Below are 26037 nucleotides of genomic sequence, written 5' to 3' on the forward strand. Positions count from 1 at the left end.
GTAGAAACATTAATTTTTATTATTTGAATCGATTTTTTTCTCTAGCAGAAACTTCCACTCTTATCCTACGCACACACACACGTTTTCTCGTTCTCTCTGTACATTATATAATTTTAGCAATCGTATACGGATTACGAATGCTGCAAAAATCTGCGTTTAGTGCTCCAAATATTTGAAGCTAAGTATCGTATCGATATGACGTACTTTCAATCGTGGCAAGCGAATGTTAAACTTTTGTTACATCTGAAACGTTCGATTAAGGTATGAGCATTAGTATTAGAAAAAACAAAGATTAATAGCTAATATGTATAATTATGAACTCTCAGGTCTACGCTCACAAACTTATCGAAATATATTACACTGCCGCTATATAAAAAAAGAAGAACACGCTTATATCTATTGCACGTCCTCAAATTTGTATATACTCCGATTTCAGCATCTCCTACACTCTCAACTATATCATAATACAGAATAATACATAATAGTTTATATACCAGTGCTTTCTTCGTGTAACTATGTACAGATGCATAAGTTCAACTAGTAGAGTTACAATTTCAGTCGACGGACGGTGTAACGGTCCTTCAGACTCCATGTCTCACGAACTCTCTTTCTTCGCGTGCAATTCTCCTAAAAAATCAATAGTTAAATCAAATATGTACATATATCATTTCAAATTTGAATAACATATTAATTACTTGTAAAGTTTTATCTAATTTTGATTGCCTCTTCATTCAAAATTTATCTTTTTTAATTAAATATGTATTAAATAATAATAAAATTATTTTTAGTACCATTAATACATTTTTTAATTATTTTGAACAATAAAAGATCTGTTATTGATTGAAACGTGAGATTTTTAAAACTGATAATGAATGCTTTGGTTATAACTAATACATACATCTATTGTGTACCTACTTTCTCTTTGATATCTACGGCAAGCTTGATTCCTTTCTTCCGCATCGAAGTACCATAGAGTGATTGCATATCTGGTTTTGTAAGCTGGCTGAACCTCGTGCGGATTTCTCCTATCAGACCAGAAGAACAATATTCTATCGAAGAGAGGTTCAATATCCGCCACTTGATCACGCCAGCCTTCTGGGAATATCCTCAAGAGGCCGCCGTTTTCCTGTTGATGCAGAAATAATACAATTTATTATTATATACTATTATTTAAATGAGAAATAATTTGAAATAAAAATTTACTATAAATTTGTAAGTTTAAAATGATATATCTCGAGAATTATTCATTTATTAGATTATAGCATGTCTAAACAGTTGTCTAAAAAATATTTATAAATCCTTACAAGGTGATAGCAAAAACTGCGAATATCGAACTATGTTCTTGGTGCAGCCATTTTTTATATTTTAAATGTTTTTATTACAATTTCTCCCATCAAAATTGTGGGCATATGCAAGAGTACCATAATAAATAAACAGAATAACAAATGTACTAAAACAAACTGTAAAAGTTTAATATTAAAAAAACATAATATTAATATTAAAAGAATTTATAAAATAAGATATAAAAGAAGTTATTAATTTCTCGAAAACAAAGGATCGTGTACTCAAACTCTTTCGGAGCTGTTTTACCAACAGCCTAAAGTATCAAATACACATACATACAGCTAATTCATTCGAGATTTCGCAGTTTTGCAATTTCCGTGTGAGATGTTTTTTGTTTAATGCAATTTAATACAAAAGATGTTCATTCTTTAATACATTATTGATGATAATTTATTACCAATCATACTCATTAAGTATTAATGAGTCACAATATTATTTGTCCCAATATAATATTTCAATAAAAAATAGAAAAAATTAATGATTAAATTTGCAGATGTGAAGATAAAACAATAGCGAAAGTTTAAATAAAATAAACACAAATTCAAGAACATACGTACTTTTACTATTAACATTTATATAAAGATTACTCTTTAAATATAGCAATATTTTGTGTTACTCAGCATGAAATTGTTGTAATATAAATTCTTATTTCTATATTATTTTATTATTATTTTTATAATTATTTGTGATATAAATTATTTAGAGGTTTACCCTCATTACCGATTTCGATGATTTTTTAATATGTATGTTGTTGGAAGGGAGGAGAGATGATTCCGAACAATTTTTTCCTATATATGTAACTGCTACGCCCTAGTTTCCGAGATATTCGTAAAAAACTGTTATTCTTAGCACATTGAATTCTGTGCTTATGTACCTGAGACTCATTATTTAAATCTTATCATAGATCTGGCTGTAGGTAGCGTAAAAGATTTGACTCTTTTCACCTTTGAATCTCTTAATCATTTTGTCCTTATATTAAATTTATTACTATTTTACGCAAGCATTGCCGGTCTCCTCACTGCGGCCGGATTGAGAAAAATAACCCAAAACTAAACTTAATACATTGATGATATTTATGTTCAATTGAGTTATAGCAGACATTTCGTCCAGCTTCACGGAAATGATCGGAATATCTAAATATTGTAATATTCAAGTTCGCCCAACTCTCGTTCATACATACTAACCATAAACAAAAGATAAGAGTTAGGTTTGAGTTAGTTTGTATTCGGCCACCGCAAAGCGGAAGTAGGATCGAGCGGCCGCTACATGTATAGAAAAAAGTTTCTCAGTATCAGGACCTCGACAATATATTCAAAAATCATCAAAATCGGTGATGAGGGTAAACTTCTAAATCAATTACTCCTATTCTTTTTTCCTTTTTTTAATTTGTTGGTTGATTACAATATGAATTTTCTTAAAAATTAGCTACTTCAATAAAGAAAACTTCTAGGTTCTTCAAGTTCGTTAACTTTTTAAAGCAAAATTTGAACGCATTTAGAAATACAAAAGTTCCAGACTCAAAGCTTGTTCGGAAAGAGGTCAATATAAACATGAGGATTTTACACAAATTCATCAAGTTTCTCTTTAATGATGTCCTTGTTCGAAAGAGATGTATGTATTTATTTACGGTTAAAGGTAACAGGAACAGGCACACCTGAGATGAGACATTCTACAAACGGTGCTTTTATATTTTTCAAGACAGCATATGTTTGACAGCCCCTATTTTCCGTGTAGGTCAACGTAAACATTGCTCAATACGAGATTCTCGTGCATGTTCGAGATGGAAGCGTTACATGGGGCAACTCACGTAGGCCCTGGATGCCCTTCATGCTCTATTCAACTCTATCGCCTATCCTTTCTCAGAGTGTTCTCACTTTTAAAATTCAAACACGCATGGTCGCACGTGCAGGGTGAAGTAATAAGGAAAGTACATGTGAGAACGAGTGCTAGTCATCATGCTGCTATTGTTATAATTTATTGTAAATTATTATACGATTCTGGTTATTATATAATCATTACAGTTTATTATAATATAAGAATAGAAATATATACATACATTAATATAAACAAATCGTTATTTTTTGTACAGTTTGTAATTTGTTACATTTTTACAACCATTTCTGATTTGGACTTAACGAATTTAACTCTCTTACAAGTGTATCATTCAAATATACTAAATTACAATATCCAGTATATATTGTACATATATTACCATGCGTAATATTATTATTAATATTTATTTCTTGTAAAAAGTTGGAAGTATGTACATATCTCTTATATGTAATACCAAAAATGCAATGAATCGACGATAAAAAAGATTGCTAATTATTTTTTATAGTGTTCATTTTGTGTTATCTTATTACACCATCAAAAGGTTAAACAAAGCACAACATTTACTCCAATATGAGGGGGTTAAATAGTCTATACAGAAAATCACTAAATTTTTTCACTCAAATAATGTGAATTTTCAGGTAAGCGGATTCAACTAGAGTTCAGTTAATCAGACATCTATTCTAGCACGATACTGTTGCATTTCTTGAATATACATACATCTCTAAAACTTCTATTTTAATGTGAATAAATTATAATAGAAATTTGTATTTTGAATTGACTTTGTAAAGTTGTGATTTTCTATCTACTTACTATTTGTAACCAAACGAAAGTAGATATTTTCGAAAGATTACGTATTTCACAAAATCATTGAAGTAAAGAAAAATGTCATGAAACATCACTCAAAGGGACGACCCTGAAATCTATACCTCACAGGAAATTAGTTTTCAGAAGGCACACATTATTATTGTAATGGCTACTTGGGACTATAAAATTGTTCATGCATTATTTTAGAATTAAAAAAGACAAAAACAGAACAAAAATTTAAAATCTTAATAAACATCAGTTAGCAATGTAACATAAAATTATGTTTGCAAATTACAGATTACAACTTATTGATGAATTATAAAAGAAGATGGAGAAACTTGATAGAATTTTCAATATATCGTATCTATATTTAATTATATTTTTATTAGAAATATATTATGAACATTAAGAAATTAGTACAATCAAGCGCAAATAACTATTTTATCTCTTGAAGCCATAGTATAATGATAAAAATGACTAAATATGTATTTCGGTACTAAATTTTCATTTAAGTGATATAAATTTCTTTGCATATTTATTCGTGGCATGTACGTAGATCTTACCTTGATATCCCAATCTCGGTTAAGATAGTATATAGCTGTGATACATCTTCCATCTCGATTGGGGTTATCCACATGTTTCACGTAATGCGAACCGTGACCAGGATAACAAGCCACCATCGCCTGAAAAATAATACATCGCATCATCTTAATCGAAAAAACAAAGCAGTTCTTGCAAACTGGCTTATATGCATTCGCAAACTGATTAATCGTTAGGAATGTAGATCTGAGTGTGTCGTGAAATATGTACAGCTCGTACGTCATCAAACAGCTCGTTGATTTTTTAAACAGAAAGAGATAGGTCATTCTATAATGACGACCGTTTTAACTTAAACATAAATTAAATTCAATCAACTGCTTATAAACAGCTTTTTTTAAATTAAAAACGACAAAATGACGAAGATAAGTGGTCTTAGAGATGTAATAAAACAAATGTCAGATATCGTAATTGATAATCTTATATTATCAGAAGTATATAAATAGGCGCGTAACATATTTATGAAAGATCAATATATCTAAAGTATTTGTTTCTACTACATTATAAGTGTGTGTATTTTCCCAAAGTTCTTATATCGTTGTTGATTTTAAATAGTTTTATAAAAAATTAATTTATTACATTTTTATTACAGATTGTAGATCGCAATAGGTAGTGATGCACCTCGTATAGGTAGTGAAGTGCATAGTTGAATTATTTTTTAAATTTTTATTTATTTTTTAAATATAAGAAGGGTAACAATTATTAAATTGAATTATCAATTCAAGTGTAATCAATATTAAAAGTCTAGAAACTGAAATTTCTAACGCAATTTTCTACTCACTTCGTCATTTTGTTTTAGTCCTACATATTCAGAAAATTATACAATATTAATTATGTTTTCATATTGCGTACCAAGTTATATGTATACATATAACCATTGGGAAGTGTTTTTATATTATACTTGAAGAATTTTAATCAATCGATTAAATGGACATCAGTGATAGCGCCCTGGAAATATCATCGAAGTGAAATTACAATATTATAATATCTCTAATTAGCTTTTATACTTGCTTTTCGCGAAAATAGTGTATGTTTCAATTGGATTTTTTATTAGCGGAAACTTAAAAACCATTTTCCGACAGTATATATCGATTCTTTGACAATTCTTAACGAACTGGGAATAAATTATATTTTATGGAAATTCGATTACTCATTAAAGTTTTTCATGACTTCTAAAATTATTACAGATTATACTTTTCAATGTATATTGATTATTTTTATTATTGTTATAATTTGTTATTTAATAAGAAATATTATTAAGTTAACACACATATCGCCAAATTTTATTATCTAATCAAATATAGTTCAATAAATTAGTGTAAAATTATAAAAATTAATTAATATAGAACGATTATCAAAGATAATTAATTATTATTACATACGGCAAGTTTAAAACATTTAAACGATAATTGTATCTGCTTCTGTTTTCCAAAAATATAACTATGTATATAACCTAAAATTTATGGCGTATATGCACCTGAATGAGTAGTACCTAAAATGCTATATGCAACAAGCCATAGCGAATGAAATCTCAAGCAAGTTTTCAGCTTCTCGTGAGGTGCATCACGTAATGGATGGCAGCAGTACATTTTCTATTCCAATTCCTTTGTTTTCAATGACAGAGTTACGTGAGGTTACAACGACACGTCATTTTCAACACTTATACGTCACGTTATCATTTCGTTCTTTATATTAGTAAAAGTTTTTAAATAAGTAGAAATTTCTGGTAAATCCTACAATGTTTTATTTAAGTCCTTTTTGTGCCAGCTTTGATTTATTTATCAGTTTTCAAATTACTTTTTTATTATATTTTGGCTTCGTGAGAAATTCTGGAAACGAGTGTTGATAATATGTATGTAGGGTATATGTATTTACCAAACTCTTATTATTTCATATTTTATAGCGATTTAAGTTTTTTGAATGAACAGAGACTGAAAACATACAAAACATTAGTACATATCTATAGGATTAGTTTACTTAAAGAATGACACAACTGAGAAAAGTAAATTTTTGAAGAAATCAATTCTACAATTTTTGAGAGAAGATTGTTAATTACTCAACTATTAGCAAAGAAAAAAATATGTTTTTTCTACAATTTTGGTAATCTTTGGGCTTTGAGAGCCTCAAATAAAATATTGCTTGTATGTATTCCGTATTATTAGAAAAACTAATTTTACTGGATAATTATTACATTTCTTAGTAAATAGCTCATTTTTAGAGTTAATTTTTGCAAACAATTCGAAATTCATGATTCTTGAGATGCGTAAGTTTCCTATACAGTAAATACAGAAGTAAATACAGAACATCTCACAACTCTCATGAGAAATTTTTATCACTAAATAAAGAATTCTGAATAAATATTAAATGACTCATCATCATCACAAAAGTACAATAACATTAAATAATTAACAAGAATTAACAGACTATTTATTTCTCTTATTATCCTTATATTAATTTATACTCACTTCAGTTACAACCAAGGCTAGATATAATGGAATAAGTAATTTGAAAAAAGAAACAAGAGATCTTGTATCCTAGTCTCACTTACAAAAAAAGCAAAAATCAAAAGAAGTTTTAAAAGTTCGTGCAAATAGTAAACTGTTGAATAAGCAATGAAGTCAATGATCTGAATAATTGCTCAGCGGAATAGCGTAAAACATAGACCTAGTATCAAGTCAAAATAAAATGCTCATGCGATGTAACTGGTAAATCGTATGACTCACAAGTCGAATGCGATATTATCTACTATTCTCTCTATGCAAATTCATATCTAATGAGGATTTAGCTAATATCTTTGCAACACATGTATTTAAAGTACCTATAGTTTGGCGTATAATCCTTTATAGAAGAAAATATACGCTATTTGCACAGAAAATGATCGTTCTTGAAAATAAAAGTTAGTAGTATATATCAGAAAATAAAGTTTGTTACAATTAATTAAAGTTACCATATTAACTTTTAGTATCTCTTTATTAGCTCTTTCGATGAAATTATTACTCATTATATAAAGTATATGTAAATAAAAAAATAAACCAATTAAAAGCCTTTCATTCCAAGATTTGATGCTTGTCTCCTAACATCATATTTCGATATTGAGATAGTTATTTAAAAAACTATATTTTGGAACTTTCAAAATTTTAAATCTGATATCACCAGAAACGTTTATTCTTCAGATGTCCCTTCGCAAAATTTTATTTTTTGTCCCTAAGAAGGGAAGTAATTGAAAATATGAAATTTCACAAGTGTATGCTAAATCCCAAGAGGATGAACCAACAGATCTCAGAATTACATTACTCAATATCATATTCCACTAACTACTCCTGTGCTGTAACGTAAGATTTACGTCAATAAGAATTTTAGAAGACCTTCACGAGTGACATATTCTTTGATTTTTCGTTCGAACTTTTCGCATCACTAAGATCCTTTTTATATGTAGTTGTTAGATATATATCATAAATATTTCATAAATATATTTTTTCTCGCTGTTTCTCAAACATATAAGGCATAGGCCACAAATTTATTTTCCATCGATAGCAGACGATTCAATACATGCCTCTGATATATTAAAAGCTCACACGATGTCTGTCACTGATTCACATAGATCGTGTTTACTCCAAATGAAGTTTTCGAAAAATTATTATCCAGAATAGGTTTTCAAACTTTTTCAATCTTTCAATACGAAACCAATGAATTGAAATATTTTCTATATTGGTATTTCTTTTCCTCTAAAATTTACACTTTATTATTCATTCATCTATTCACTTGAAACTCGTAGAATTACATAAAAAAAAACAAGTGTATTAACAAATGCGTCGTCTAATCTCAAAAATTCATCGTATATTTAACTTAAAAACACATCCATTATAAAACACATAAAACGATCATAAAAGTTATGAATGATAATCACTAGACCGTGGATTTTTATGCATTTCTCAGAAACTTAAGGATACAGAAACGCACAGAATGTATATAATGTGAAAAGACATATAAAATATCTAAAGCATAGTGTCCGCTAAAATATTTTGCAAATTGCTTAGATACTACCATTTCTTTAAATGCGTCCATAGGAATATGAATTTATATAAATATCCATAACCTAGTAATCCTATTTATATCTACACAAATGAAACAATCAATGATTTTAGAGTTACAAGAGAAGATGTTTATGGAATATTTTAAAGGTTTCAGTAAACGTAAAGTAAATGTTGGTCTAGCTAGACGTATCAATGAAACGTTAAATAGCAGAGCAGTCAAAGGTTCCTGACAATGAGTGCGTACATGTGCCCGAGAAGGGCTGAGATAGTCAGTTACACAGTTTCTTCAGAGGTAGGGCGTATATACATACAAATACTGATCACAATTTAGCCTTGACCTAAATAGACCACTAAGCTCGATGTCCTTGGCACTACATTCGGCGGCGTGTGTATTATCACGTAATCCACGAAATATGTGTCATACGATCGCTTTTTATGTTTACGTTTTGAAATCAGAAACGCCAATGTATAAGGGTGCATCATTGTCATCCGCGTAAGAAATCCATAGGATGTGTCTTTGTCGTTACCAATTCTCAAAATCGAGATATATAGTATGTTTTTCTTACTTAACACTTAGTGTCGCTTTAACTGCAAAACGAGAAAGGTGTGCGAGAATTTGACGAATCGGCATTTATATTATATTAGAAAGTTGATTAATTTACTCTCTTTTATAAATTTCAAGAGATCATAAGCTTTTTTTCAGAAGTAAATATTATTCGCTACTGTTAATTCAATATTGTGGTAAAATCTTGCTTTTGAATCCTATAGTTGCATTTAATCAAATAAATTCGTTAAACAAACGACGTAAAAAAGAGGTAGTAAAATAAAACCATTTACAAACTTTCAAATTATATATAACAATGAGTTTTCTTAAAAACACTTTGACTTCCTCAAGGTCTCTATCGAATTACCGAAAAATGCGCATTCTAATTCAAGTAAATAGACACTCGATACGCGTTCTCTAATAGTGATCCAGAATGGCAAATACCTTTGAAAAAGCTATTCGATAACAAAGAACAACTTTCAGACACGTATACGGCTCAATCGGAAGTATTTTTTCTTCAAAACGATCGCATTTTACCACGTTCAATATTGATATCCATATCGATAGTATTCAATAACTATTGTGCACCATCAAATCACCTTGAGAGACGAACAATTGATACTGAGCTCGTCGCCGTGCATATCGTTTTGTTTTAAACGTTAGAGACAGCAGAAAAACATTCGTGTAATCAGTTAACTATTATCTTTCTTAATTTCCGTCGCGCCATTCGACGACGGAAATTGCTGGAGTATATTAAATACGAAACATTCTTTTCTAACATGGATCATAATCGTATAAATTGACTTAAATTGTCAATAACCTGCGATTGTGCGATTTACAATACGTATACAGTATTAAAGAGCGCGTACACCTTGTTTGAAATCTTTTTTCCTCTCGTTCCTCCCAGTGACCTTGTTATCTGTAGACTGATACGATATATTATAGATAGACTGCAACATCAAGACAAAACGCTCGATATCGTACACTTTACGTGCAGCTCGTCACGTTCCTTAGATAAGTAACACATCCTGCCAAAAGTACGCCATCACGATAATAATGTAAGAATCGTTGCGATAGATTACGAACAGTAGCGTCAAAAATATGTGAATTCTTGACGTGAATATGCGATAGAGTCGTCTGATATGAATGCTGCGCACAGTGAAATTTGTTTTATCGTGTTTATTAAACTGAAAGTCAAACGTCTGTGTGCGATCTTTGTCCCTTCGTTTGGTACAAGTTTGAAGAGAGATTGAGAAGATGGTACTTTGAATAAGAAAGAAAAAAATAGAAAGGAGAGCAGAAAATGATACATACTTTTTTCGTGTGGCTGTTTGTGGAAGAATCTGTCAAATTTCAATTAATCCTTCATAATCTGTGCAGCATTCGACATTTTATTCTAAATGGTCTATGATTAGTAAGTTACAGCTTTAAAAAATGCATAATTTAGATAGGTATATTTTCACATTTTTGTAACCAACAGTGACTATACATTTTACTATTTTTAAATATAAGAACTGGGAAAGATCGAACCAAATATAATATACAACATAACATAACATTTGACCGTAAAGAGTTGAAAAATTTGCTTTTTCCTTGAACTTTTAAATATTTCATATTTCATATTTTTTATGAATGTTTAATTTTTTACAGTGTTCCGTATGGGTAAGACGTAAAATAAACCGGTAAATTTTCTTAAGCTTAAGGTTTAAGATTTATGGTTTAAGTTGTCTATTCAAGTGTAATCCTATTGTTAAATTAAAAAACTACCTGTATAGATGAAGTAATAAATAATAATAATATCGTTTGTTTTTTATATCCATTGTTTTCTTAACAAAAGTTTAATTTAAAAAAAGTAATAAAAAATTGTTTTGCATGTTTGATAGATAATTATATGTGCTACTTGTTTTGTAATTTATGATTGATGATCGTATTAGCGACTGAACGATTTTAACGAAACATATGATTAAACTCGAATTGTTGTCAGAATTGTAACCACTCAGCCATTTATGTGCAATGCAATATGCAATATCAATTATATTCAAATATTTTTAATAAATCCCGTAATATTTTCTTCAATAAGAACAATTTATATCGAAAAATCTCAATATTCGTCGCTCTGTGTACAAAAGATGACAGAAACATCAAAATAAAAAATATATTTCTGGGTATTCTGCTTAAATTACAAACTTTAAGATAGACAACCACATGCAAACAATTAACAAAATTCTGATAATTCTTACCGTGTATACAAATGATATACAATTTAGTAAATACACATATTGAAAATATGCATTATCATATTCTGATTAAATTTCTGAACATATCTAGGTATGTAAAAAACAAAGAAAAGGCCACAGCACAAATTGCGGAAGAATGAATGACCGATCGATGCTTAAATAAATCTGCAGTAGTGGTATTATGAATGACATAGTTTATATTTCTCATAAATTATGCATTGGCTATTGAAAATTCTTTTTTTTTTTTTGACATTCAATTAATTTTTAATGCAATATTTTTAAAACATATTAAAAATTAGAACTGAGAAATATTTTATAAAATTAATACGAGTATCAACAGTCAACTTCTTAAATATCATGTGCTCGAAAATAAGCCGAAGATGAAGATTATTTTTGAATCACTATTTCTTTACGAATATAAATTCGAAATGCAACGAATATAACATTCCGTTTAAAAAATAAATAAGAATGTCGTACCAAGTACGACGTTACGTTATTCATAGTTCAACAGTTTGTATAATACAACAGGTTTAAGTGGACGGTTAACGTTAACACCTTCGTACAATATAATTACACACTGAATTATATTAAATTTCGAATTTCTAATCATACATGATATGCATGTTTTTATCGCAAAAAATAAATTAATTGACGAAAAGTATACTGAAAATTTTACTAAAGCTACTTTGTGAAAGACATTTTTTAACAACCTTAAATTTCACAGCCGTTTTTAGACATCATGAATATTAAATAAGGCTTTGGACTAGAAGCGACAATTCACTGAAAGAAGCAAAACCACGTCCTATCCTCTTTTAAATTCGCAGTACTTTCGATATACAGCAACTATGCCACAATCGGATTTTTCGCATTTGAACAACGACCAAAAATTATTTCAAACCTCATTTCATTGAAACAAATACTCGTTGTAATGTGACAAACAAATCTTTACAACTATAGTTGCAATGCAACTAATCAACAATAATCGAGGCAACGAACCGAAAAGGAATGGAAAAACATCCATATATTATTCATTTAAACGAAACAGGTATTACGTTTCAGGGGAAAAACTGCTTTGCTAATGTTATTGCACGTGTTTCATAGAACCGAAAGGAAAACATACGACACGTTTGTTACACTTCGAATACGGAAAATATTTCTGCAGTATAAGTCACCGATTAGAATCATACAGATATTCATAATACATTCTGCTTTTAAGTAGATACATAATTACGTAGACAACTGTAAAAATTCTTTATCAAAGGTAACTTTGTAGGCGATACAATGTTTGCCGCATACGAAGCAACTTAGTGGCGTGAACGTGAACGCGGATTGTAAATTTTTTGTTGTTAGGTTGGCGTAATTGAGTTACTGCTGATTGTTCGACAGTTGTTGGATCATCCTTCAGGAAAACGTACATGGTATTGATCTATTTTAATCTTAATAAACATATCCTTACATTCTAAGTTTTAAACAATCATTTAAGTTTTAAGTAACGTCTCTCCTTACGCTATAATACCATTTATGTATGGTTGCTGTAAATGATTCGTCGTAGGAAAGATTTGGTATACATCGCACATTGAACAAGGAAATATTGTTATCTATGCTCAATTTACTTCATATTTCTCTCTCTCTCTCTCTCTCTCTCTCTCTCTCTCTCTCTCTCTCTCTCTCTGTATTTGTATATGCGCATGTCATAAATTATAAAAATTTTCATGCGCTTCAACATACTAGATTTTACCAGATTATAATATTTCCTGTTGCTACATTGCCATAAAGTTTTCATTTATTACCTTTCCTGGTAATTGAAATTCTCTTTCGACGAAACATGTAAAATTTTGTTGTATTTTTGTATATGTCTAGTGCAAGTTTGGAATACATACTGATGAAAATGAAAATATGACAAAGTCAGAAACGTAAATGTTAAAAATTTCAAAATGATAAACGATAATGGCCAAAAATAAGGAATTTCATAATAATCTGGTAACGAGAAGCGACTTTTATTTTGTATTAATCCAAAAAATATAGGATATGAAAAAATGTTAATATAAAAAAAGGAACAAAACTTAATTTAGAGAGTAGATTTAAAGAACCATATTGATCATTAAAATTATTAATTATCATTGTTAATAATTTATAGCTGAAACTTGTTGTTGAATAAATATACATTTAAGACCATCGATTTTGCGAAACATCGATCTTGAAAAAATCGTCTAAAAGATCCTATAATCGTGTACCACGAAAATGAAACTGAGAAATTTTAAGTCGTTTATTATACATTTGCGTATATTTGTATGTTTTATATTTTTTAAATATACTTATAGTAACGCGAAAATCTCTATTTATTGCGAAACAGATAGTTAAATTTTGAAATGTAAAAGGAATACCGTGAGCCGTAAAGCATTGTAACGCGGCTATTATAATTATAAATAAAATGGAAGATATGTCATACCGATCAGAAACTCAACAAACACTGGTAAATACCCTCGTGGAAACGACACGACTCTAGGGAGACGAATGAAATCGTTTTCAGACATGATTGGCACGCTCTCAACCGTCTAACTATATGTGCAAATGCATACATGGTTTGTATGTATGTACGTTTGTACCTCGTTGATTATTTCACCTTCACGAAGGTTAAAGAGCGAGATGCAGCCAGCCGGTTGTAAGGATTTAAATTGAAAGTGAACGACCTAACGCGAATGTATTGGTCACTATCGATGAAAGGACTATGTATTAAAGAATGCATAATTTAAATATTACAATAAAAAAAAAAACAGGATAATTTGTCATATTTCTTTATATTTAATAATATTTAATATTTCAGTTTCATATAATGGATTTCACATTTATGCCAAATTATTCTTTCTAGCTTATGAAATTATTTAGTCACGGAATTAATTACCTGTCAAGTCATTTTGTGTACAATAGTCAATTACTTCAAAAATAAAGCATAAAATATAGGATTTTAACTTCTATTAAATATACTTATTTGCCAAAAAAATAAGCAATGAATATAGATATCTAACATATTGCACGCTGTTTTAAAAATTATTATTTTTATTTTTTATGTTTATTGGTAATTACTAATTAATTTGTAATTATAAATTGTAATTATTTTCATAAATGTTCTTCACACATTGTAAAATCGGATGTTTGCCCAAACCTGATAGGGAAGAGTTAAATAAATGTTCTTTGTATTAGGATGAATTCACGTTAAATAATGCAATGTTTTAAAATATTTTCAGTAACTCAGCACTATTTTTGAATATTTGTAAATAAAGTCGTATTGATCTGAAATATCGTTACGCAATGTCGCGTAATTTTAACAATACACAATTATCTAACGACGAAATTCCCCTTAAGATGAAATACCTAGCTTTCTCATTATGCAGATACGATACTGATAGCACTTTTCTAGTCTAGATAGATATCAATCTTCTATCTACAACCTAGAATACATAAAAAATGTGATTTTACGTTGAATCAATAAATTTTAATATTACATCATCATTTATCGTTAGTAAGTTAGGATTCAACTTCAACATGAAGAAGTGAATATGTTTTAAAAATACATTTAACCATTGCCGCAATTATTTTTCTCTTTATACTTCACTCGACGTGCAAAGGAAAAATTATAATAGTTAGGCAGTAGTTCTCATATTTATACAATACTTACGAAATGTTCAATTCCAAATTCTTCGAGTACTATCAGAAAATGCAAGAAAAGTTAAAAAAGAACGGTATCCAGAAACGAAGTTCAACTTAATTAAACGGGAGATTTGGTGCGAGACAGCAAAAGAATTCGAATTGTATCGAATATTTTCTTGCGAACTATAAATGGAAACAGCAACAGAACGGAGCAATATGTTTGGTTTAAAAATATGTATTCGCTTGTTTCTTCGATTTCTGAAGAGACAAAGTATTGTTTAGTCTAAAAGGAGAATCAGTTACGATAGTAAGATTGAAAACTTTTTTTCAGACTTTTACAATTAGTTGCAACAATTTTGGAATCACGTTCGCTTTTCCTCTTTACTTCTATTCCTTGTCGTTCCTGTTTTATGTATTTTAATACAAATGTATATTTGCATTGCATCACAATAATATCAAAAATACATTGAGTTCCATAACATGTACCTTCAAACAATCTTAGGAAATATTATTATATATAGTAATAAATAATAGTGATAAAATAATTTAAAACAGTGATACTCATAACATTATGTAGAATATTTGCACATTACCGAAAATCAATGAAGAGAAATGAGATCCGCTATCATATATTGAGAAAACAGTGGCAAATATCGTCGATATTCGTGGTAATATCTGAGAAGTTATTCAAGAGTATATAAAAAGTTATTCAGCTCGATAAATTTATTTCAAAACACGTTACAACATTAATTTATTAAATCACACAATTTTATAGAAGAAAGAGTGAGTCGAGATAACCTTAAAATCTTTATATCCAACACCACCAATCACACAAAAATTCAATTCTGTCATTCTGTTTCCTGTATGGAACCAAACAAGCTTCAGATGAACAATTTTGTACTCATTGTCTGGAAAATAATCAAATGTACACGAACATATGAACCAAATATAGTATATATCATACGAATAAAGTATTTACTTGAGAAAACTACACTTCTAAGTCGCAACTGATCATTGATACTATTACTTAGGTCGGTCTACATAACACCTCGTATCGTTCTACTCATTCGCCCGCGATTTAGATTCTGTTTACGGCCTTACGGGAGACAGGATGCGTAATCGAGAAAAACGCATATACACTGCCTACTTTCTGGCATAAGAGACGAAAGAGAGAGTCAGTGAAAGACAGGGAGAAAGAGATAACTGCATAATTGTATGAACGAGTCAGCCGTACGGCGTACGTGACCGACTGCACTTCGTGGTTTGCTATTCTCGGTTCTCTGTTTAACGCACGAGCTACCTGAAAGATCACTGCAATTTCGGGATCCTGACCTTCTCTGCCTACCGTCGCTTCCTCCCTCTCTCTTTTAGCCGCTTACAAAATTAAACCGATGCTTCAGGGGACGTAAAAGATTTATTTTTTCACTGATATGTTACATAGAATGAACGCGCGACCCCCCCCCCCCCCCCGTTACCGATATCGTTCATCAGACTTTTATAGCAAATCAGAAAACGTGGCACGGCTTGCATCTCAGTGATTAATTCGATTGTTAGGGCTATCGTGCAAAACAACAGATCATTTCTTCTGGCCAGTGTTACTAATATTTCCGCATTTGCATTGTTTTCACGATATTCAAGAAACTACTTTTTCATTGTTTTGTATAATTCTCGTTCTTCGTAATGATATACATACATAGATTGGAACTTAGTCTGATAGTTGCTTAGAATTAATAACATTTTCAATCTACTGTTATCTAACAATTTAAATATGTAAATATTGTAACAAATTTAATTTCTTAAATCCTATTTCTTACATGTATAAGTAATATTGTACAATTTTTATGATAATAAATAAAATATATAACTGTTTAACAAAAACCATAAATTATAACAATTATGTAGAAGATTACAATATTGGAATAAAACACAAGCAGTTTGTATAAACATATTAAACTACCAAAATGTTCAATTGTTGAAAATATATGTATGTGATTGTGTATTGTATTCAGGAAAAAGAAAACCGTTTTATTGCCAAAGTTTATTTCAAATTATAATAGTTATTCAATTATGCGTTCAATGAATTAATATTTTACGCATAATCAAACATTAAACAAATTTATCATATTAAATGAATAAAAGAAAAATTTTCCTTACAATAACATTTTCAATGCTTCTGAAATTGATTTAGAAATAAAAAGGAATACTCTATCAAAATTATAGAAATGTAGTGAACTTAAATGTATATAGACTTACAACAATGTGTTTGTATATCTATAAGACTATTAATAGGCATTAGTATATCAATTAATGGAGTATTAATACATATCTTATTAATTATTAATACATATTTTGAAATGCTTACTTATGATTCAAATAGTATAAACATAAACTTTGACAAAGTAAGAATATTCAACACAAGACATAAATTAAAGATTGAAATAAATATAAGGTTAATGTATACTTTTGTCGTATGTAACGATAACAGAACTATATGATATATAAACTATATAAAATGTGGGACTATTTTTATTCTTACCTTTGTTCTTCCATTAATCGTGTAGTTTCCCATTTTCCCATTGTTGCACATTTTATTTGCCCTCATAATGACAGCATCAACTTGAGATATGAGCATTCCAATGTTTTGACATTGTTTTTCTTTTCCATCAAGCCACGTTATTTGATCACCACGAATTGTCTTTAAGTCATTTGCACCTGCTTTATTAGAAACCAATTGTCCATCCTTAAATAACCCAGCACTGTACATATTTAAAACTTCGTTTAACACTGCAAGACCTTTTTCGGTTCCTAGAAAATTGTCTACCACACACATACCATATTCATCCATGTCTCTAATCACATTTCTGCTTATATCATCTATTAATTCTTCAAGATTATTTTTATTTTTATGGAGGAAAGGTGGTAAAAGTTCTTCTTCACGAGTTAAATGAACCTCTGGAAAGTTCTTCATACCGTTATGATGTTGTGTAGGCATATCTAATTCATGGTCCTGTAGGTTATCTAGGATTCTTGAACCTTCTAGAGCAGGATTTAACAATTCTGTTCTGGCACCTAATATCGTGTCTTCAGAACTTCCTTCATATGTTATGGGAGAAGTCCATCCATCCACTCTGTTAGTACAAGTACCTTTTGTCTTAGTGTTATTGGACTTCCTCTTGGAATTTCGACTATCCTTATGATTTGATTGTCCTTTTACCTTTTCTATCTGTTTGTTGGTTCCTGTAAACAACAAAATCATGCAACAATTATTAATTAAAATAAATGAAACAAAGAAGTTGTATTTATTTTACAAAAAATCATACATATTTTATAGTATATAATACAGTATTAGCTAGTAAAAGATTACACAACTCTACAATTCTAACGTGAAATAGTTTTAGAAAAAGGCACGTGGGAACAAGATCAAGTTTCACGTACCGCCAAGATGTTTCCCGTTATTATGCACTTCTGGAGCAGCGTTCGAACCTCGCGTTCTTTCTAACACCGACTTCTCGCTTAGGTTAGAAACCACTGGTGTAGTTAAATTCTGGCAGTTTCTTAAGGAGGATTCCTTTTTAGCGGATTTCAAAGTGGAATTTTGACTAGTAGCCGAAACGATATTTGATACGATCGATTCCACAGAATGAGTCGCACAAAATTCTTTGTGACGTTTCCAATCCCGCCTCTGGTGTTCTTTGGTGCAATAAAATACGGCCTTGCACCGTGAACACCTTAGCAGCTTGTCAGTTCTATTACAGATAACACAGCCTACCGTTGTACCAATTTGAACATCACCGCCGGGTGTCTGCGCACGACTGACTATCGGTCCGGACATGTTTCGTCGTTTATTTAGCGGCCACGAGTGTCGACGACATTTCTCCAACGAGGGAAGTCACACACGCACTCAATCTGCGTATAGTACTAGTGCGCTATCGAGACTCTGCAGTGCTTATACCGCTTATAGTACGTACGAATCGTCGTTGGTTTACATACTACATATATGTATGTTATCGGATCCGCAAAAGAGCTATTGGTGAAACGACGATCGAAACACGGATGCTTTCAATGTTCTTTAGTTCTTGCGTTCTTACTACGTGTGTATGTGGTCCTATATATATACTTATACTCTGCGTTGAGTTTCTTCTTTGAAAATTCATTTAAAAGTTAGATATACGAGTATATATTTACTATTTTGACTATTCATTGTCCTTAAGGGGGCGTTACTTTATATTCATGTTTTTGCGATCAAGAATATAAATTCATTACATTTTGCAATATACAGAAACGATCTTTGAGTTTAATTATGCATCTAGTTTTAAGCCATTCTTATATCATGTTATGAGTAATACATATGTAAATATTTTAACGAACAAAAGTTTGTTATTCAATACAAAAAGGGATTTGTATTAAATGTAAATGAGTAATAAATACGCTGTTGTTCATGTAATTTTAGCTAAGCTCAAATTAGGAAGAAATGAATACATAAAAATTTGATACATAAATGTACATAGTGGGATTATTGTAATATTATATAAACACAATATATAATACATATATACAAAATGTAAGAAAATGTTTTACAAATAACAAATCTCTGTAGATACTTATTTATTATAAAAAAAATCATGTCATGACTGAGTAGTGTTCCTTATATTTTGATTTTTAAAATACATAGTATTAAATGCATGAGATTTTATTTCTTTTACAAAAAAGCAGTTGTTTCCATAGTTACGATATTCCTCTTCTATCATAACATTATATACTATACACACATTACGTGTAACATAGTGAGGTCATTAAAACTTTATTGTTTAGAGACAATCCAATGTTTTGTGAATAGAAAAATTATCCTAAAAAGATGACTACTTTTATACCAAATGTGCATATTAAAGATGGAGAATACACAAAAGCTATTTATTCAATGGTACAATTCACTCACATGTCAGAAATTCTATTACTTCTTTAGTCAGTGTTTAAAGTTTAGAGAACAAAAATTTGTTCCGTTAATTACAAGTATATAATTAATATTTAAATAGCATATATCTATTAAAGTCAAATGATAAATTTTAAAAGCGATTTTTTCTAAATATCGAAGAAGTACAGTACAGAAATTAATTTTTCAGATTAAAGAGCAACGATATTCAGAAACAATAAAAGTTTTGATTATTCTTCTAGATTTTTATCCCATTGTATGTATATGTTGAAATATCAATTTCTTTATCAATATCAGTGTTCTGTGCTAATAACTTATTTTACAGTCTAGGCCTTGTTTGTCTCTCCTTGCTCACTGTTATTTTTATACACAAGATTTCATAGCTTCTGCACAATGTTATGAAAAATTAGTTCAATTATGCCCTAATGAAAGTATATATAAGTTGTATCATGCTCAATCTTTACACCAAGCATGTATGTATCAAGAGGCTTGGACAATATGTTCCAATATCATTAATCAAAGCAATTTGGAATTTAAAGTAAAGAAACTACAGGCAGCAATAAAATATGGGCAAGAAGATGTTGTTGCTGCGAAAAATCTTGTAGATCAATGTCCAATGGATGATGTTGATACAGAAATTAATTTAGGATGTCTTCTATATAAGGTACAAAAAGTACCAAAAGAAAGGAAGTAAAATTTCTGTTTACATAATAATGTATACTACTTTCTTGTTTAGGAGGAACAGTATGAACAAGCTCTAAAAAGATTTGTAAATGCATTGCAAATTGTAGGTTTCAAGCCTCATTTATCGTACAATGTGGCACTTTGTTATTTTAAATTAAAAGAATATGCTGCATCATTAAAACATATCGGTAACATTTATATTGTTATAAATCATTAGATTCATAAGCAAATATTTAAAATATAATATTTTATGTTAACACATATTATGCATGTGATAGCTGATATTATAGAACAAGGAATAAGGGAACATCCAGAATTAGGAGTGGGTATGACAACAGAAGGTATAGAAGTACGCAGTGTTGGAAATACATTAACACTTCATGAAACAGCTTTAACAGAAGCATTTAACTTGAAAGCAGCCATAGAATATCAACTACAAAATTGTAATCATTTCATAGTTTAATTTAATTTTTTAAGTTTAAGTTTCCATAGTGTATTTAATATTTCATGCTCTTTATTTACTGCTTTTAGATGAATCAGCAAAAGAAGCATTAACAGATATGCCTCCTAGATCTGAGGAAGAACTTGATGCTGTCACTTTGCATAATCAGGCTTTAATAAATATGGATACAAAGCCAAGTGAGGGATTTGAGAAACTTCAGTTTTTACTACAACAAAATCCATTTCCACCTGAAACTTTTGCAAACTTATTATTGTTATATTGCAAATACCAATATTATGATCTAGCAGCAGATGTTCTTGCTGAAAATGTACACTTGACTTATAAATATTTAACATCAGTAAGTATGATTTTTATTATTATATTGTTAGATACACTGTAAAATAGATGTTTCAAGAGAAATATTTTAATAATTTAAAAATATACAAAATCAGCATGGAAATTAAATTTACATTCTAGTTTTTATGCTTTTATTCATTAGCATATTTAATTTTTGAATGTTTACACTTTTTAGTATGTTTTCCTGAACTTTCTGAATGCTTTCGTTTATGAGCTTTCACATCATGACTAGAAAAATTATCGTTAGAATTTTTATCACTACAAGAACTCTCATGTTTCTTCCTTTTCTTCTTTTGGTCTTTAGAATATTTCTTCTTTTTCTTTTTAATTATATCTTTTTCATCAGAATCACTATCAAGTGCATCCTGTTTGATTTTTTTTGCTTTCTTTTTCTTTTTTAATTTCTTTTGTTTATGTCTTATGTCTTTTTTACTTATATCACTTTGTATTTGTGTAACGTCTTGTTTTTCTTCAATTTCTGGGATCAATTCATACCTTTTTCCATCAGGACTCATAAAGCAGTCTTTAGATAAATGACCAGCAGTTCCACATTTCATACATGTAGTGTTAAGGATTGCTTCTAAGTGTATAATTCTACGATCATGTTTTTCTATAGGCTTTTTCTTTTGCACATCTCTTTGTAGCTGTATTCCATTTGGATCTAAATCTGTACCATTTCCTTGATTTACATACTTCATAGATAGTCCTATTTTGCCATCATCTCCAATATAAATAACTTTACACCATATACGTTCTCCTTTTTGCAAAACTTCTCTAACATTATCGATATGAGCAGAGCTTACCTAATGAAATTATGAAAAAATATAAAATTACAAAAATACAAACTAATTGTATTGTAGAATATAAATAAGTTAATTGATTGCGAATATATTTTTCTAATACCTGTGATTTGTGTATCAGTCCCTGGAAGGAACAACCTGGAATTCTGATAAAAGCTCCATAATTTTGTACAGATGCAATTTCTCCAATAAATATTTGATTTAATTTGCAAGTAGTCATTTCTGTAAACGTATTTAGGCAAGAAGCAACAACAACAAATAAATATCAGTCAAACTTGATGTAAAGGTTAGGTTTACTCATATTCATAATGCTAAATGCAGGACTGTAGCAAGAAAATGAATTTGAGAATGCAGAGAATGATAAATGAAAATGTTATTAGTATATTCTTGTATTCAATACAAATTTATGAAAATTAAAAATAATATGAAAATTTTTATTACGATTATCATAATATTTGTTTCTCAGTATTTATATGATTTTCTGGATGCATTAATCACACAACAAACTTCACCAGAAGAAGCATATCGCAAATTTGACGATCTCGGTAACAAACATATGGAAATATTGCGGAAAGCAACAAAAAGAGTTCAGGAAGCACGATTAAATCATGACGATAGCGCTGTTAAAAAAGCTGTTAATGATTACGAGGAAGCTTTGGAAAGATATGTTCCAGTTTTAATGGCACAGGCTAAAATTTACTGGGAACTTGGAAATTATACGCAAGTCGAAAAAATTTTTAGAAAAAGCGTCGAATTTTGCAATGAACATGATATATGGAAATTAAATGTAGCTCACACCCTTTTTATGCAAGAAAATAAGTTTAAAGAAGCAACGGGATTTTATGAACCAATTGTTAGAAAAAGATATGATAATGTTAGTTGTTTCAAACTTAGCTTTTTATAGTGCGATCTATACATATATGTATGTTAATATGGAAATTATTAAATATTATAAAACTTTTAGATTTTAGATGTGAGCGCTATAGTACTCGCTAATTTATGTGTAAGTTATATCATGACATCCCAAAATGCGGAAGCTGAAGGATTAATGAAAAAGATAGAAAAAGAAGAGCAAGTTGTTTCACGAGAGGATCAAGATAAAAAATTATTTCATTTATGTATTGTGAATTTGGTAATCGGAACTTTATATTGTTCAAAAGGAAATTACGAATTTGGTATATCTAGGGTAATGAAAAGTTTGGAACCTTACAATAAAAAGTTAGGAACAGATACTTGGTTTTACGCGAAGAGGTGTTTTCTGTCCCTTTTAGAACAGTTGGCTAAACAATTAGTAGTTTTAAAAGACACTACACTCCAGGAGTGTATACAATTTTTAGAACACTGTGAAGGTATGTATTTTCCATTTTTATATATTTAACAATATTTTCGTACAATTGTTAAAATATTATTACTTGTATTTCTAGTTTACGGAAGGGATGTGGTAACAGTAGTAGAAGAGCCTTTTGATATGCAAGATATGTTTTCTATTACTCCAAATGGAAAGCAAACGGTTGTTTATGAAGCGCGATATTTGAAAGCCCTATTTTTAAAATTGCAGATGTCTTAAATATATAAATATATATATATATAAATATATTGCAGATGTCTAATTGTATAATATGTACAAAACTTATAAAATATTATTGAAGTATTATATCGAAATGTATATAGAAATATATTATTTACAAATTACGACATCTAAATGTGTACTACTCATTATTTAGAAAAAACTTTTAATTGTTATATATTCGCTTTTAATTTATGAAAGAGAAATCTTGAAAATACATTGAGAATTTAAAAATGATTTTTCGTGTTTTCATTTTCAAGTTACATACTTGATGATTTAGTGCGTACGTCAGTCTAGTGAAAATGGTGGTCGACATGGAATTACAGGAAGCTAAGGATTACGTTCTTCAGCTTATGAAAGACAAAGATAAAATTGAATCGGATTTGAAGGCTTTAAAAGAAATCTTAGATATTGTATGTACATATATTGATATATTTTAAATTTGCATAGAATATCTGTTTAATGACGTTATTGAAAATGAACATAATATAGTTTATAATAGAATGATCTGTCAAATTTTCGAGGAAATGACCGAATGTTTATACATATGTATGAATTGTAGAATCACGTTGGCATGGATGATCCTCTGGTGGACTGCGAGGGATATCCACGAAATGACATTGATGTTTACCAAGTGAGACATGTGAGACATAAGATAATATGTGCGTCTAATTATTACGCAATTTTCTCGAATGAGATTCTACTAACTTGGACTTATTAGTACATTATTAAGTGATTAGGTCTCAGAAATGATCATAAAACATTGATGAAGAAAATAGAAGAAGGTTTGCATGAACTGCATGCCCTAGCAGGAGATCAAACAGAAAATTCTCTTGCAACTACAACTATTGTTCAAGATAATGCACAATTGGATCCTTTCTTGAAAGTGAATTTAGTATCCCCAGGTTCTCCAGCAGAAATAGCGGTAAAAAATTTATTTTAGATTTCCATAATGTTTCTAAACTCACGGAACTGTGATTTACAAATGTTAAATTATATAGGGAATCCAAGTTGATGATCTCATCTTAGAATTTGGTTCCATCGATTGTCGGAATTTTAAATCGTTAAAAGATATTGGAACTTTGGTACAAAATAGCAGATATAAGACAGTAAATATAAAAATCAAACGTGGATCTAATATTGTAGCCCTGACTTTAATTCCACGTCCTTGGATTGGTAATGGTCTTTTGGGTTGCAATGTAATACCTATAGAGTCAGTTGAAAGATAAAGCTTTGTGAGAGAAATTTTTATTTATATGTTTGCTTTGTGCATATATTAGTCAATAAAAGAATATTTATAAATTATTGCGTTTATAATTATTGTATTCATAGTATATTTTTTCTATGCAATGACCTTGGAGTTGACATTAAATAAATGTTAGAGGTATAATCCTAAGATGTTGGATAGTTAGAGACCTTGAAACTCAGTACATTTAATCTATCAATATGAATTTTCACTTTAGTATTTAAAGTGAGTTGCTATAAAGTCAAGCAGATTCGAAGAAGCATCAGTAAATATTGAAAAGCAGTAGCATGATGCATTTCTCATTGATTGTAAGTTATAATTTGTATTATTACTGTATATTAACTTACTTATTAACATTTCTTCTGTATAGGTAACGTTCAGCTTAATTCTTTGTCGATATCAAGTGCTAAATCAAACTAATACTTCTGAGTATTCTGATCAATGTCTATGCTTGCTTGTTTATACTTTATATCCATTCTATAATTCTGAAACATTGCTTGAAGTGTAGAGGGGAGACAAAAGTGTAGATATTTCTACCAATGTAGTAACTATAACTCCACGTGAACAAGAACAATCAGTAATACTCATTGATGATGTTCAACATAGTGGTACAGACATAAAAACACAAGATAATTTATCTTATTTTTTAAATGAAACAAAAGCTATAAACAAAGAACAATTACTAGTAAACAGACCACAGTTTTATAATTATGTAGGTATTAATCATTACTTCTTAAAACCTACTACAATATTGAAATACATATCTTATGAGCAATAATATGAAAGCTATTCATATGATTATGATATGATGGTTCATATGATGCTCATAAGATATACATTTCAATATTACAGAGAAACAGATACAAAGATACAAGTCTTCAAAACAAATAATAAGATATTGTTCGGATTTCAACTGAATTTTATGATTTGGGAGGATATATGTATTAATGAATCAAAGCGATTTTAGATA

General features: G+C 29.5%; 4 protein-coding genes across 8 annotated transcripts; 2 read left to right on the plus strand and 2 right to left on the minus strand.

The window, feature by feature from the left end:
- Positions 1 to 292: 292 nt before the first annotated feature.
- Positions 293 to 18873, minus strand: Hph (HIF prolyl hydroxylase). The gene is made up of 5 exons (XM_072013478.1): positions 18477 to 18873; positions 17578 to 18278; positions 4545 to 4664; positions 916 to 1126; positions 293 to 627 (listed from the first exon to the last, which is right to left on the minus strand). The coding sequence occupies exons 1-5, from the start codon at positions 18871 to 18873 to the stop codon at positions 596 to 598; spliced, it is 1461 nt and encodes a 486-aa protein (XP_071869579.1). The 3' UTR covers positions 293 to 595.
- A 144-nt stretch (positions 18874 to 19017) lies between these two features.
- On the plus strand, positions 19018 to 23946 carry Ttc30 (tetratricopeptide repeat domain 30). 3 transcript variants are annotated; one of them, XM_072013452.1, is made up of 9 exons: positions 19018 to 19136; positions 20162 to 20227; positions 20297 to 20635; positions 20708 to 20843; positions 20934 to 21098; positions 21187 to 21455; positions 22721 to 23128; positions 23219 to 23603; positions 23679 to 23946. In XM_072013452.1, the coding sequence occupies exons 1-9, from the start codon at positions 19095 to 19097 to the stop codon at positions 23819 to 23821; spliced, it is 1953 nt and encodes a 650-aa protein (XP_071869553.1). In that variant the 5' UTR covers positions 19018 to 19094; the 3' UTR covers positions 23822 to 23946. The 3 variants fall into 3 exon arrangements, with proteins under 3 accessions (XP_071869553.1, XP_071869554.1, XP_073968079.1); XM_074111978.1 differs by lacking the exon at positions 19018 to 19136 and adding an exon at positions 19882 to 19962; XM_072013453.1 differs by lacking the exon at positions 20162 to 20227 and having other exon boundaries at positions 19020 to 19136.
- Positions 21042 to 23591, minus strand: LOC139992562 (zinc finger CCHC domain-containing protein 17). 3 transcript variants are annotated; one of them, XM_072013506.2, is made up of 3 exons: positions 23465 to 23591; positions 22358 to 22476; positions 21042 to 22257 (listed from the first exon to the last, which is right to left on the minus strand). In XM_072013506.2, exons 2-3 carry the CDS (start codon positions 22472 to 22474, stop codon positions 21586 to 21588), a joined length of 789 nt encoding a protein of 262 aa, XP_071869607.1. In that variant the 5' UTR covers positions 22475 to 22476; positions 23465 to 23591; the 3' UTR covers positions 21042 to 21585. The 3 variants fall into 3 exon arrangements, with proteins under 3 accessions (XP_071869607.1, XP_071869608.1, XP_071869606.1); XM_072013507.1 differs by lacking the exon at positions 23465 to 23591 and having other exon boundaries at positions 21042 to 21345; positions 21950 to 22257; positions 22358 to 22724; XM_072013505.1 differs by lacking the exon at positions 23465 to 23591 and having other exon boundaries at positions 22358 to 22724.
- A 142-nt stretch (positions 23947 to 24088) lies between the features above and the next one.
- Positions 24089 to 25123, plus strand: LOC139992567 (26S proteasome non-ATPase regulatory subunit 9). Its single transcript, XM_072013516.1, has 4 exons — positions 24089 to 24234; positions 24384 to 24483; positions 24562 to 24746; positions 24823 to 25123. Exons 1-4 carry the CDS (start codon positions 24124 to 24126, stop codon positions 25048 to 25050), a joined length of 624 nt encoding a protein of 207 aa, XP_071869617.1. The 5' UTR covers positions 24089 to 24123; the 3' UTR covers positions 25051 to 25123.
- Positions 25124 to 26037: the final 914 nt, after the last annotated feature.

This window comes from Bombus fervidus, chromosome 11 (assembly GCF_041682495.2).
Source record: "Bombus fervidus isolate BK054 chromosome 11, iyBomFerv1, whole genome shotgun sequence".
NCBI classification, from domain to species: domain Eukaryota; kingdom Metazoa; phylum Arthropoda; class Insecta; order Hymenoptera; family Apidae; genus Bombus; species Bombus fervidus.

What these genes read in the sequence shown, in the direction of transcription:
- Hph (XM_072013478.1), bottom strand. Translation starts at nt 18,873, where the DNA reads ATGTCCGGACCGATAGTCAGTCGTGCGCAGACACCCGGCGGTGATGTT. An exon ending in ACCGAGATTGGGATATCAAG is followed by an intron (nt 1,127 to 4,544) that starts GTAAGATCTACG and finishes CTGCATCAACAG; the next exon opens with GAAAACGGCGGCCTCTTGAG. An exon ending in CCGTAGATATCAAAGAGAAA is followed by an intron (nt 628 to 915) that starts GTAGGTACACAA and finishes TTGATTTTTTAG; the next exon opens with GAGAATTGCACGCGAAGAAA.
- Ttc30 (XM_074111978.1), top strand. Translation starts at nt 19,897, where the DNA reads ATGACTACTTTTATACCAAATGTGCATATTAAAGATGGAGAATACACA. An exon ending in CAAAAGCTATTTATTCAATG is followed by an intron (nt 19,963 to 20,161) that starts GTACAATTCACT and finishes TTAATTTTTCAG; the next exon opens with ATTAAAGAGCAACGATATTC. An exon ending in TTAGAAAAAGATATGATAAT is followed by an intron (nt 23,129 to 23,218) that starts GTTAGTTGTTTC and finishes TAAAACTTTTAG; the next exon opens with ATTTTAGATGTGAGCGCTAT.
- LOC139992562 (XM_072013506.2), bottom strand. Translation starts at nt 22,474, where the DNA reads ATGACTACTTGCAAATTAAATCAAATATTTATTGGAGAAATTGCATCT. An exon ending in GACTGATACACAAATCACAG is followed by an intron (nt 22,258 to 22,357) that starts GTATTAGAAAAA and finishes TAATTTCATTAG; the next exon opens with GTAAGCTCTGCTCATATCGA.
- LOC139992567 (XM_072013516.1), top strand. Translation starts at nt 24,124, where the DNA reads ATGGTGGTCGACATGGAATTACAGGAAGCTAAGGATTACGTTCTTCAG. An exon ending in TAAAAGAAATCTTAGATATT is followed by an intron (nt 24,235 to 24,383) that starts GTATGTACATAT and finishes TATGAATTGTAG; the next exon opens with AATCACGTTGGCATGGATGA. An exon ending in TGTGAGACATAAGATAATAT is followed by an intron (nt 24,484 to 24,561) that starts GTGCGTCTAATT and finishes TTAAGTGATTAG; the next exon opens with GTCTCAGAAATGATCATAAA.